The sequence below is a fragment of the Mya arenaria genome, chromosome 5 (assembly GCF_026914265.1).
Source record: "Mya arenaria isolate MELC-2E11 chromosome 5, ASM2691426v1".
NCBI classification, from domain to species: domain Eukaryota; kingdom Metazoa; phylum Mollusca; class Bivalvia; order Myida; family Myidae; genus Mya; species Mya arenaria.
The window spans coordinates 28,897,918-28,912,513 of NC_069126.1; the positions used below are offsets into that span (position 1 = coordinate 28,897,918).

The 14,596-nt window shown below is 33.3% G+C and overlaps 1 protein-coding gene across 3 annotated transcripts; it reads right to left on the minus strand.

Annotated features, from left to right (window-relative positions):
* Positions 1–3,910: 3,910 nt before the first annotated feature.
* On the minus strand, positions 3,911–14,456 carry LOC128235084 (uncharacterized). Of its 3 annotated transcripts, none has more exons than XM_052949801.1 (2): positions 14,356–14,456; positions 3,911–8,978 (listed from the first exon to the last, which is right to left on the minus strand). In XM_052949801.1, exon 2 carries the CDS (start codon positions 8,975–8,977, stop codon positions 6,500–6,502), a length of 2,478 nt encoding a protein of 825 aa, XP_052805761.1. In that variant the 5' UTR covers position 8,978; positions 14,356–14,456; the 3' UTR covers positions 3,911–6,499. The 3 variants fall into 3 exon arrangements, with proteins under 3 accessions (XP_052805761.1, XP_052805762.1, XP_052805760.1); XM_052949802.1 differs by lacking the exon at positions 14,356–14,456 and adding an exon at positions 9,205–9,390 and having other exon boundaries at positions 3,911–8,829; XM_052949800.1 differs by lacking the exon at positions 14,356–14,456 and adding an exon at positions 9,205–9,390.
* Between the last annotated feature and the right edge of the window lie 140 nt (positions 14,457–14,596).

A 14,596-nucleotide genomic window follows, 5' to 3' on the forward strand; every position in this document is an offset into this window, starting at 1 on the left:
ATTCACAATGCCGTTTTCTATGTGTTGTATGTTTGCAATACAACTGTTCATCAAACTCCACAAAATGCTTACTTCGGTTACTTCCCTTTGCCATTCAGAAATCACTGCAGCCACGCATGATTAAAATTATGTGACGACACTTAAAAAATATTTCACTTTTAAATTTGTACATTTTTAATCGAAGTTTAAGAACAAAGGTATTTAAGGAACATAACTCATGTATCATTAGGAACTCCTTGGTCATTTTTATCGCAAACAACCTCGGATGTATATGGACGGTTTACAATGTCAAAAATCGGTTCCTTTTAACTACGCTGTAAGTAGATCGCATAGTAATTTCAATTTAACAGTTAAACTTAATGACTTAGCAGTTAAACTCTTGGGAAGCATAATTTAGTTGCAATAATACACTTCACTGGCGATCAATTTAAACTTAGATATACAAATACTAGCTAAGACACCTCATTTCACAAAGTTGTACGATCTCCTTCTACTGATGCACCGGCATGCACCCGTCGTTATTATCGACAACAATGGCTGAGGTGCTCCGAATGCTCATGTATAACAGGATACGTGTAAAAATAATTATTTCTTAAAAACGCATCTGAAATCCATCTATTTGCATACGTGGTGGCAGTTCTCTTATCTGCACGTCCACGGAGATCATTGAGTAAGGAATTGTCAGGTCATATGTCGGATCCAATCGAAAATTGTTTATGTGAGAAGAGGAAGTCCTGAATTCGTTTAAAACAACTATTTCTAACTAACCGTTATGGCTTAATCGACATTCACATCTCAAAAGCTTCATAAAGGCGTAAATAAACTGATTCAGTGTCGAGATTAAGTCTGTCTTCAATAAAAGAACATGAATAACTGTCCCGAACTCAAATATATGCCCATGTGTACGTGTTAAAGGCGATGAACGAGTGGAAGTAACACATTAGACTGGCTTACTCATCTTTCTCCTCAGTATAATCCGAACTGTTTCCTTTGTGTTGTGATTCCTCCAGGAGATATAGGCTTTAATGTATTCGTAGTTTGGCCGCAGTCACGCCCGCAGTGCTCCTACCGACACTTAAATACTGGTTTGAGGTGTTATCATTCTTCGTAGGACAATTTCTTGAATCAACTTGTTCCAACGCACCATCTGCATCCCTAGCTGTGGCGACAGTAACACCAATTCTGACCGTAGACACGAATTTGAAGACTAGTCTTCGCGTTGTCCGCGACTTTTAATGCTTGTCACATTACGTAGAATACCATCGTATAGAATATCGCCGTTAAAAAGCGTTAAAGAAAGGTCGCCGGTAAATAGAGGTGACAAAACTGTAACTTCATAAACCCTGTGAAAATAAAAGATCGAAGAAATAAAAACAAGATATTATTCATGAATAAAATTGATGATTGAAGAGATTGGAGCATGAAGTGCTAGGGAATGTTGCCAGTTTTACCTTTGCATTCCTGTCAATGAACTTGATATTTTAGACCGAGTCTGATGTGTTCATATACATAAGATGTATTTTGCGCTCTCGGAGGACCGAATTATGAAATGAAAGAATTATGTCCGTCTTTAATTTTATCTGTTATTCATGTTTTGTTAACTCACTATTTTAAGAAAACAATAACAATATATTTCGAAATATATTGAATAGATATGTTAAATGGCTATTACGTCAAAGCTATCCCAAATGCTTCCTAGAATAACTTCACTCAAGTAAATTTCACCAACCAGCTAATGAACTTTAATATCAACCCTCAAGCACACTTTATGAATGTCTGATAACACTTTGCATTTTCAATACTTTCTTCGACATATAATAATGACAAGGTAATTTGCTGTCAAACCAAGAGTTTGCAACTGCGCATTAAAGCAACACTTTTAGTTGAGAATTAAACATTGGTCATTTATATATTCAATGTACGTAATGATTTTAACAAATATACTACTTTTAATCTGATATTATGTTGGAAGCAGCTTTTAGAAATCAGAATAGTTTATTTAACACTATAATAAATATGGTTTTCTTTACTATAAAACAGCAATATTGTTTAAATGTTAAATTCCATTTATTCTTCGTAACAAGTTTTTAAATACAATTTCAAAATTAGTTTAATGAAACGCGTATACTCCTCTGAATTTGCCAAACAGGCAACGATCATTGAACTGATGGTATTAATGTTATCATGCTTTATCAAAATGATTATCTTTCATTTAGATTAGAATTAATCCCTAAGGGTAGATCGCAGTCATTGACCTTATCAAACGCATGCCTAATGCTGTAAATGAATCAGATATGTCTCATCACCGAATGTCCCTAGCCACGATGTAAGGTTTGTGATTTATTTTATCTTCTATTTCTATTTTCTTTTCTCCTTTAAAAAATGATTATCTTTCGGGCATATAAAGCATATGCAGTTATATCACTCGTTTGCTTTACCGGAAGCATTTGAAAATGCCGTCATGACCCAAGGAAGATAATCAATTTGATTTAAAAAATATCACGTTATCATTCTGGCCAATATCGCTTATTGATATTGGTCCCTTGATGTTGTGTGAGTCTCCCGATGTAGCATTAAACAAGCGACTGCGTGTGTTCGTGATATTTTTATCCCAATGTTTTGTATCAGTTACATTTGAATCGTATGTTATTGCTTTGGAAAAGAATATATAAAAAAGACTATCAACAACAATCGAAGCAAATATTTCGATAACTGTGGTATTATGAAATGTGATATGTTGCGCAGTTAAGCTGATCTTTATCTGTGTCCATAACTGAATTTAACGTTCAGCGTCAAAATTTGTTTAGTTAGTGACAAAGCATGTGCCGTTGCATAAAGTATACATATATATATATATCACGCCTAAAACATAAATGACGCAACGCCATTGGTCCAGGACTGGTCACGCGGTGACCCCATTTTTTTCCATATTTGGTCACCAAAATTATATCGTACCAAAATATCGTCTATTTTCCGAATCCGATGAATATTCTGATAAATAAATGAAACATTTAAACATGTTAACAGGTTGTCGACGTGATGTATTCGTTACGGGGTTAATAGGTGACCCGATATGGGATATACGGAGCGCTTAAACCATATTCGGGTCCGAGGTTTGCTCTACTAACCCCGTAACTGATAGTAACTTCTTGCTTTCCCTTTAAAATATAGAGGAATTAAAACAATGAAATGTTTGATTTTTGTACTAAAACAATACAGCAGGTTTATTGCATGTAGACATGAAAACTGCGGTGTCGAAATTTGGCCGAGACAGCTATGTGATCTCAATTAAAAAGACCATAATAAATAAATAAATATTTAACTTCCCCATTTTAACTTCCTTTTTAACAAAAGGTTTCATAACTGGGGCAATAAGTCACGCAAATTGTTTCCTGTGCATATAATACTCAAGGCGTTATCTTCTTTTTCATGATGGGTATGCAATATGTTTTCTGTTTAGGTCGAGTATAGTTCAACAGTTTTCTAATCCTTATTTTGATGAGGCATTTTGTTAGGCCGGTGCAACGGTTTTTGAATATGCAGTCAGACGTTTTAGAAGTATTTGTTACGCAGACGCGTTCACTAGTAAAATGATATTTGAAAGGCATGGTAGGCAAAGAAATAAAGAAGTACTCTGAACAAAGGGGAAGTGGGGCTACAACCTTATTGGTAATAAATATTATCTCGTTTTTTTCTTGTTTGTTTATTAGAATGCCTATCGACTTTTTTTCAGGGTGCCATTTTATAACACAAATATAAAAATCAACTACTTTTTAATTGCATTTCCTTTAAAAAAAATCCAAGCTTGGGAAACTTCATTTTAAAAAACCGTGCATTAGAAGAAGAGAGGAAAATTGTTCGTCTACGTTTATTCTTGTCAATAACATCAAATAAACATCGTAGGGAAATGTGGTTAGTAAATTATAATATGGGGTTAAATACGATAGAACACAATTGATAAAAAAAGAAAATGTTTACGAGGAAGAGAAAAATGTATAAGAGTATAATATACACCGAAAATATAAAGACTTTGTTAAACACATCAATTGAATAAGCAAACAGTAGTCCTTGTTTTATTCTAATTTGAAACTCATGTAAGAAATACGTTAATGAAACACAAGTTATGCTCCAATTATTTGATAGTAACTAGTCAGTGCAATAACAATATAATTATGTTCTTTGAGTTTCGTATAATATAAAAAAATATATAATGAAATAATTGATTCGATTATTTTTATAGAAGATGGATTTCACAAAAAAAAAACATAACAATTAGTTAAACACCGTTATATTTAAATCAAGTGTACATTTAAGCAAACATCATTCAATAACAATCGCAAGATGCCTTCGATTTAATTACAATGATCAAATACGTAACATCACAATCACTTTAAAATCTCAATCAGTAAGGAAGTAATTACAAAACATAATGGGTAGACAATGCGGAAATTATATATAGTACATACGCTTCAATCAAAGGTCATAAACACAATGGGCCGATTGTTCAGATCATTGTTTAAGTTAACAACGTTGTTAACGTCACCGTTGTTATTTTTAACATCTTCACTGGTCTGGAAGTTTAATGAATACATTTGTTATCAGCACTGTTTTCTTATAATATGAAAGACAGCTGTTTTATCGGGGGGGGGGGGGTGTCATTAAATGTAATAGCACATCATCAAGTGGTTAACGTTGAAAAGTTAACATCACTCTCGTTAATCACATTGTTTACTTCAACAAAGTTCTTAACAATCGGCCCATTGTGAAATAATAAAAATATGATACATATATTCTTTCTTCTCTTTGAACTACTTAAGGAATCAGACCAACAAATAAGCTTGTTCTCTGAAAGCAAACATTTATGTTAATTATGACCCCTTATCATCAAGGTACTTAATTGCTAATTACTTAAATGTAAAAGAATGACTGGAATTACATCATACATAAGGTCAAAATATAAATATATACATATGTGACCAACGTATCGGTGCGCTACCCGCAGTGGATCTGGAGAGATTGGAAATCGTTCCTATCCAGGCATTTCAAGTCATTTGTAGGAATACGGTAAATATTTGTGTGTTACGTTAATATTGAGATTTTGGTTTACTGTATTGTACAGTTATTTTTAATATATTAAAATATTTTTCTGCGTAGATCCATATTATATAACAGGAATTGCATTTTCGATGGAGACCCGTTTTACCTAATAACAGACCAAATTATTCAATTATTATTAAGTTAATTCTTTTTCAGGAAATACCAACATTTCAGGTTCACAGCCAGTCTGCCAGGCATCGTGATTGTAAAGGAAAAAAGGGGTGGCGAAGAAACACATATCAACCTCCTTAAGGACCGCTCCTTCAGGTTTTTAGTGGACACCAGGCCGGAACCGGTTCAAGCGGCTGGTCTAAGCTTGAACAGGAAGGAATATCTCCGTCGGAGTGTTAGCAAACACGTGTCCGAAAGAGAAACGGGAACAGTTTTGCGCGGGGTTTGCATCTTAAAAGACGTTCATGTAATATGTAGTGGTCAGATTACTTGAGACACTTGAATATTTATCAATTAAGTTATTCCATCTGTTTTATGATAAAAAATATTCTTGGTTTTTACACTGCTTCATATAATGTTGTGGAATGATCCATAGTCGTTAAACAATGTTTTGAAGACACGCATTACATGAAAAATATTGATAGAAAATTAACTGCGAAATAATTGTAGGTACACCACATACATGATTATTATATAACGTTCATGTTAAGATGTATGCTTGTACTTTGGTGTCAAATGTATTATTATATTATATTGACAGTCACCAGTGATCTCAATATTTTGATGTAAATTAAAGAATATTGCTTGTAAATCTTGTTTGATTTATTTTAAAATTAAACACTTAAACTGCGCATGTTGTTGGAATACTACACTTTAGTATAAAAGAACAACTACAGTTGCCTAGCAACCCAAGTGACGTCATACTGACATGTATCAAACTTAAACTGAATGTGCAATTCTTTTACGATAGTAATGGAATGAATGATCAACATTTTAATTTGTTTTTTTTCTGCCTGATTAAAAGAAAAGAATCCGAACATCTAACGCCGTAAACGTGACATTGTAGAACAGAGAACGTTCAGAAAAATGCTATACGGTTGGCTCATTTGAATGCGTTTTTGTGTAAGAAAAAATAGGCGCATATAAATAAAACTCGTATGGTTAAGCTCATAAATAATTACTTGTTCCAAATATGTAAAAAAAATAATTTCGTAATATATATATATGCGTGTTTTACTTCAATTGAACTCGAAAAAACTATCAAATAGTACCATTATGTTATATATATTATATGGGGTCACCAATTATCCAAATTTTAATCTATTTGTAGCTCGGAAACAATAATATATCATTCCTGAATATATACGTTCGCTATAACGGTCGAGTGTATCATATACTTATTTTACGCTGTCTGCTCTTCAATCTGAGTTTTAAAGGAGTTGGTTTCAAATTAAACGTTATTAAAAGAATACGCGTCACACTCTGAGCTATCACTGTCCTCCTCTACAAAATAACCCAAATACGTTTTTACAGTATGCGTTAGCTCCTTTCCATAGGGCCCAGAAATGCTATGTCGCTGCTTGTCTTTGCATATTCTTTTGAATATTTGAGGAATTGCACAAATTAATAAAGCCGTCCCAACATGCATAATTACATGAAGTTCCTTGAAACTGTCCGTCTTAATCAGCAGATTTAAACAAACCCACAGAATCCCAATGATCACGACTGTTTTAAGGAATGTAAGAAAGAAAAGCTTTCGCCTTGGGCAAATGGTTTCTACGACAAGTTCAAACAAAGATTCCCGAACTGCTCTTCTACCTTTGTACTTATAAATCACTCTCATTTGCAAACACATATTTCCCCTTTCCAATGAACTTGCTATTCTCACGATATCACTCAGTAGTCGACGATAAATCATCGAAAAATCATTTATACTCTCCGAAATATAATAGAAAACGGTGATAACAAAAATAATGTACCCGTAAGACGATTTGGGATAGACAATTAATCCAGTGAAAGTGAATATAGCAACACGCGATATGAATAATGTTGCGTCGAGGAAAATATTTCCAAACATAAACAGAAAAAATAACACTGCAACCACAAGAACTGCTGTCCAAATATATTTCCCAACTAAGTCCGAATAAACGCTTCTTCGAAAAGGTCTACAGTATGCTTTGACCATAATAATACCGAATGAAATAATCGGAAAGCCGTATATAAACAGCGAAAGAAACAGCTCTATAAAGCATATTGCCAAATAAAATGGTAAGAAGGGTAAACATCCAACCTTTCTTTTAATCTTTCCCCATCGTAGTATCTGAATTGCGATTGCGTGCTTCCAATACTTGATATTAAAGAGCATAAAAAACTGTGCAATAAAAAGAGTGTATATTTTGTAATACCCGTTTGCAACATACACATTTTTAGAACCCAGAATGCCTATCCTTTTTACTGTGAGTAAAATTGGGGATGACTCAAACTCGGACCTTGATGTTCGATTCACCAATATAGCTTCAGATAGAAGGTTGTTCAGTGAAGCAGGCATAACAACAAGTAGCTCAGTAATAAGCAAATAGCAGGCAAGAGCTACGTAAGGACCACCGATATACGGCAAGAAGTTCTCTTTGCTCTTTGAATAACCTGTTATCATGGAGCGAAACCCAAGAAGTACCCCACTATCGGCGGAGTCAATGACAAAATCATATAAAAATATGTAATCCAGTAAAAGTTGAAGTCCAATAATGACGAAACTAAGAAATGGAAAAAATAATCTTGCAAATCGCCCTGAACAACAACTCACACAATTGCTTTGATCACCGTCATTTCCGTCATGACATTCTTTCATTGGCATAAACAAAGTGTTGACCAAGGTAACATGATTGGTATCTTCAAATATGAATGTGTCCTCGTTTGAAAATCGACTGCTCTCTGTGTCCGCATTTGAAATTCCACGTTGGCCAAGTGTCCTTTGAATTTCAGATAACTTAATGGTACTCTTTTTATGTGAAGAACATTTATACAGTGTGTACATGATGACAATAGGACAATATATGAAAAGAGTAAACGATACAATGCTAGGAAGAGCCCACCAGATGTTGTCATATTCAAATGTTTGCTCTCTACACTTCATCTCCCTTCTTGGATTAATAGTGTTATTGTAGAAGTAGTCGCAACAATTGTGTTGTACAGCTTCGATGGGGCATACCACGTGTTTACAAAGAACATAAGGTTCTATGTACTGTCGCATCTTGTAACAGAAGAAGCTGGGTCCATATGTTTCTTTATCAATTGTCATCATTTCATCTACCAAACTCTTCAATGCATTCGCAATTTTCTTATCATCTTCTTGATTGCCGACAGTAATATTAAGGCAGTTACCGGATATTCGCTGTAGAGGTATATTCACGGGTTTTCTTATCACCTTTTCGTACAGCAATGTCATTGACCAAATTCCAAATTCAGCAGGCCATTTGAGGAACTCGAAAGCACCTTTCCGTCCCCAAAATGTCCATATCCAAATGTTGTCGCTGATTATTAGCGTGGGATGTTTAAATACAACACCAGATCCATGGTCTGGTGTTAGATTTAAGAAAACAAAGTTGCTTCCGGAACTGACAACTGCATGCCGAAATGTGTTGACTAATCGTGGATCAATCGTTAAATTGCAGATTTCGTTTTCAGCATAAGTATTACGAACATCTTTTCCTGACGTATTTATAACTGGTTGATTGTTGGCGTCCTCTAGTAGTCTTACGTTCTTCTTATCATGATTGGTTCCTGGCAATATAAATTTTAACATATTGCCATGTCCTTTTGTAATTGGCGTGTAGGCACCTTTTTGTACCGTTGCATTTAAACACCCATTCACAAAATATATAATTGTTATTATAAATAAAACTACTGGTCGTGTGGCTATGTACATCATTCTGAAAAGCAGAAATGATGAAAGTTATAGTGGGAGTCTTCATGCAAATCAGAACTACATTCAATACATTCAATTACTATAAATATATTAGAAAACCACACTGAGACTTTTCTAAGCAAGAAAAAGGTGAAATATTGTCTCAATAATCGAACTTTATGATCATGTGTTACAAAAGTGAAAACTATTATTGACCATGCTATATAATATTCTGGAAATAATAATTGTACCAATAATTACTCCACGAGGAAGACGTCTAGCTATATATCCTGCTCAACAGTTTCCAGATAAACGTGTGAAACAAATGCGAGTTTATTTTTAATAATCGAGCAATTTTATCATACTTATTCTGAATAAATACAACCACACATGACTACTTAACGTTTTCACCGTAACTGAAGACATGTCGTCGAACTTTTTTCTTCCTCAATATACCGCTGATGGTTTCTATTCAACAATAAACAGTTTCATACCCGGCGTTTTTATATACAAATGATTTTTCAGACATAAGGTTCTCTAAACGTGTGAAATAATCAAGGAAGAAGACATTCAAGTACTTGATTGTGTATTATCTACTTGACCTTGATTATTTAATCACCCCTTTCCCTATCTTTGAAAATAAATACTAGACATGTCGATGTGCTTTCAACTAATAAAATTTATCATAAATGGGACTCGAAATTTAAGGATAATTTTGTAGCAGATATAAGTGCAGATATACACAAATTAGAACATGATTTGCATGATGAAATTTCTAAGGAAGGAAATGTTGATAAACTGACAAATATTTTTACAACATTTCTGTCAGAGATTTTTTGAGAAAAAGGCCAATTCTTCGCCTTATTTTGATAGGGCACGGGCCATTAAGAATGACTGGTATGACAGTAAATGCAAGCGAAAATACTGCGTATATAAAAACGCTGTCTGTCTGTATAATATTTCTTTAACTGATGGGGATAGATTAGCAGCGTTAAGCGCAAAGAAAGATTACAAGTATCAGTGTAGAACATCTAAGAATAACTTTAATAAGGCGCGATGTAAAACGATGAATGAAATGCGAAAGAAGACACCTAAATATGGAAAATATTTAAGAATAAGTCAAATAGTAATTTCGGGGACAATATATCAAATAGAGAGTTTAAGGACTATTTTGATAATTTGATGTCAAATATAGATGTCCAACCTCATAAGGAAAGTAGGAAGTATGTTGAGGATTTCGACAATAATGCCAATAATGACCCACACTTTGCTTGTTCTCTCGATAATATTCTGTATGAGTATTTTAAGTCAAGTATACCTGTTATAATTAATCCCCTAGGGATATTCTTCAATCATATAGTTGATATGCGAACTTTTCCCAGTAGTTGGGCTACATGAGCCATAATTCCAATATATAAAAAGGGAGAGCAAACGGACCCAAATAATTATAGAGGGGTTAAACTAATAAGCTGTTTTGCTAAACTATTTACAGTTATATTAAATAACCGGCTTAAAAAGTGGGTAAAAGAGCACGATATTTTGACAGATCCTCAGTTTGGTTTTAAAAGTAACTACAGTACGATTGACCCGGTGTTTATACTTAACTCTCTTATACAAAGGCAATTAAGTAAGAAGAAGAAATTGTATTGTTGTTTCGTGGACTTCCGTAAGGCATACGACTGCATTGATAGAGGGCGCCTTTGGTTTAAACTTATCAAACTTGGTATTGATGTGACGTTTTTGTCTTTGCTGAGGTCGATGTATAGTGAGGTGAAAATGTGTATTAAACATCTTGGTTCTTTGTCAGATTTCTTTGACAGTAATATTGGCTTATTTCAAGGGAAGATAACCTCCCCGATTTGTTTTTCTCTCTTTCTCAATGATATTGAGCTTTAGTTACAACAAGGTAAATGCAGGTCTCACAGTTGATGAGATTTCGGTTTATTTGTTGTCATTCGCAGACGATGCAGCTATTGTGTCGGAAACTAGAAAAGGCCTTTAGGAGTCATTGAATAATTTATGTACTTATTGTTGTAAATGGAATCTGACGGTCAATGCGGAAAAGACTAAAATTGTGGTGTTTAGAAAAGGTGGTCGGTTAGCTAAAAATGATATATAGCCGTCCAACGATCAAGCTGTTGAAACTGTCCTTTAAAGATGGACTCTTATTCCCATGTAAGATTTACAACAATTAAAACTTTTGTTTTTATATTCCAAAATGGATGAATAAATGTCGAGCAATGGTTCTCATGAAGGATACATAGTTGAATTTGAAAGAAATGAGCGTAAAACATGGTATTTCTGCCAAAAAAAACTACAGTAAACCACAGTAAATCTTTTAGCATTCACCAATCATTTAATATTTCTGCGCTTTCTGCTATTAAAACCACGATTACAATATTGTTATAAGTAATTAATATTTTCCATAACTGCATTATTAGGTAAGTAGTTTAAGGTGTATCAGTCCAAATTTATGTTTGTTATACATGTGTATGTATTGATTTTTGAATAACAGTGTCACTTTAACTATCTCGGTGTAATATTTTTCTATGGTGGATCTTTCATGCAGGCGGCTATTACACTGGCTGGCAAGGCATTGAGGTCTATAAACTCACTTAAGGCCTTGATCAAACGTAACCAGGTACCTATTGATATAATGTTCAACTTGTTTGATGCATTTGTTTTGTCAATTCTTAACTATAATTCAGAATTGTGGGGTTATATTCAGCCAGAGGTGATAGAAAGAGTACACAGGAAATTTTGCAAGTGGGTGCTTAATGTCAAGCGCTCCACAAATTCATTTTCACTCTATGGAGAGCTAGGCAGATTTCTGCTATATATTGAGAGACATATTCGCGTATTAAGTGTTTCCTTAAATTATACAAAGATAAAAAAGATAATTGTATCCTCAGGGCAATATTAAAGGATCAATACAGGGATCTTGATGATAATCCACAGACAATAAACTGGGTCTCTAAAGTAAGAAGTATACTTCTGTCAGCGGGTTATGCGGATGTGTGGTTATTCCCTGAGTCTGTTAATGTAAATTCATTTGTCCCCATGTTTAGAAATATATTAAGAGATGTATACATAATTAGTTGGCGAGCTTCCATGGTGACACAGTCATCATTGCATTTATATAAGGAAGTTAAACATGCATTTCAATTGTCTAACTACATGGTATTACTGGATCATATAAAATATAGAAATGTTTTAGCTAAACTCATATTGTCCTCGCATATTTTTTTATATTGAACTAGGTAGACATAAAAGTATCCCTAGACAAGACAGAAAATGCACGCTGTGCCATTTAAACGATATAGAAGACGAGTTTCATTTTGTTTTTGTTTGCCCAATGTATAATGACATCCGACAGACTTATATTCCTAGATAGTATGTTAGAAATCCTAGTATGATTAAATTTATATCATTACTAAATTGTGATAAAAAAACTCTGTTAATAAAATTAGCGATTTTTGTATTTACGCTTTTAAGATAAGAGACATAAATATATGATATCTTAAAAGACATTCTCACATTATATTGCTGTTAAATGAGTTAGTTTTGTGTATACCATATGTATTGTTGGTATAGGTACCAAAATATCAATATGCATTACTTATTTATTACATGCATGCTATTTTTTTTTCATTCTGTGTTTATAACCATAAGCTGTATATGCTTAAGTTAAATAAACATTCTGTTCTGTTCTGTTCTGTATAAACTAAATGTTTAATGCCTTTGACCATAACCTGTGACTTAATATTTATCTCTCTTTGTTTTTTTTTTTTTTGTTATTTTTTGTTTGTTTTCCTTTTAAAGTTTTAAGTGGCAGAGAAGTAAAAAAAACGCACTCTGTACATCTTTATCGAACAGCAAATAAGTATTTGATGGAATCTATTTGTATTTTTACAATCTGTCAATGTAATTGTTCCAACGTAGACACACTAGAATGTGAGTTATACAGCTTTTATATATAACTTAAATCTATCAGAAGGTTTCACGAGGGCATTTAGAGTAACTTGACCCCTTTTTCAGAAGTGCATTTTCAGATTATTTTTCTTCGAAAATATACTAACGTTGAAATAAAACACAATAAGAACGCTATACATTTTTTTTAAAAATACAATATGCATATATATAACTGATGTTTGTATGCTTATTTCGAGATGTGTATTACACTTAATCAAAAGAGAAGTGTCTGGCAAATCCAAAATTATGATCTCATTTTCATAGCACCTTTAATATCTTAAGACCAAACTGGCAATTGATACAAAATATCAAATAACAATCAAGCAGTGGTATAGTAACATGCTAAAATTATGAAAATAATGGAGACAAAAAAAATGTCTTTTCCTATTGACCATTTCTTACAAAAAAATAAAACTATTTTTCATGTAAAAAATCACCGTTCAAGTATGGTTTAAGATGTCTTATATGTAAAAAAATAAAATATTTACATGTCTATGTATTCTAGATATTAGCATGCATTTCCCTTTTTTCCCAAATCCACGAAAGTCTGGAGATTAAGCCAGCATTGTTTTTAAAATTCTTTTAAACTTTTTTTCAAAGTTCCAAATTCCGTTGCTTGACCTCTATGAGTATTTAGCTACCTTTAATCGCATATGATCGGCTAAATAGCCACAGGGAATTCCAAAATATTTATATTGTATTTATTAAGTTTGGTCATTTTTTCCATAACACCAATAACCGCTTATAAAAAGTTTATCATATCAAAAGTGTTGAGTTAAACTAGCGTTATTTTAAACACATACGGATAACAGGCAGTAAAGTATGGTACCGATATTCCTCATTGAAAACAAGTTTTATGTGTTTGCCCTAAACAATACTCGTGATTAAACACAATTGTATTTGATATATTGAAACAATTGCCCATATATGTAATACAGTGTTTTCGGTTAAACAAGGCAGACATTCAGGTTTCATTAGAGAAGTTGCGAAACAGTACTTGTACTCTACTTGTAAACTCTTACCAAAGGCGGTAATTATATCATTTATTGATCAAGATATGCTGATAAGTGTGAGGCTTTATGTGGTTTCGTTTGTTTCTCTCGTTCGGTGTGATTTGAGTCCTTGCCTTGTGTCTCTAAGCAGGATTATACTAGTACTTGGTTTGTCCCTTAAGTTGACATTGTATGTCTACCATTACAAGTAAATACTTTCGTTAAAATGTGTGTAGAATAAAAACTCTCCTCAAACCATATAATCTCACAGACATTTGCATAACGTTTTGCCTCGTGATATCGTCCATGATTAAATTCCAATAATGAGATCTGGCTTTGTACAAGCGTACACAAATTCGTGCAATGTAGATCACAAGTTATCCACGTAGCCTCCATTTCGGCTAGACGCTATTACTTACATATAAAGTATATGCGTACCTGATTTACATACTCCTGTATCACTATAAATTTGTTTATAACTTAAAAGTAATCCGAATTGAGTGATATATGGCGACTTTGGTATTCAATCCAAAACATTGTTTACCAATACAAGGGTTTTATGGGTTTGTTATTTTTTTTAATCAGGATGTAAATAACAGGGATGATACAATAAGTTTAAAATTATACCGACCAGCATTCATGTTACACAATACAACTGTTATTAATTGTCCGTGGATTT

Coding starts and splice junctions, on each gene's coding strand:
- LOC128235084 (XM_052949801.1), bottom strand. CDS start 8,977: ATGATGTACATAGCCACACGACCAGTAGTTTTATTTATAATAACAATT.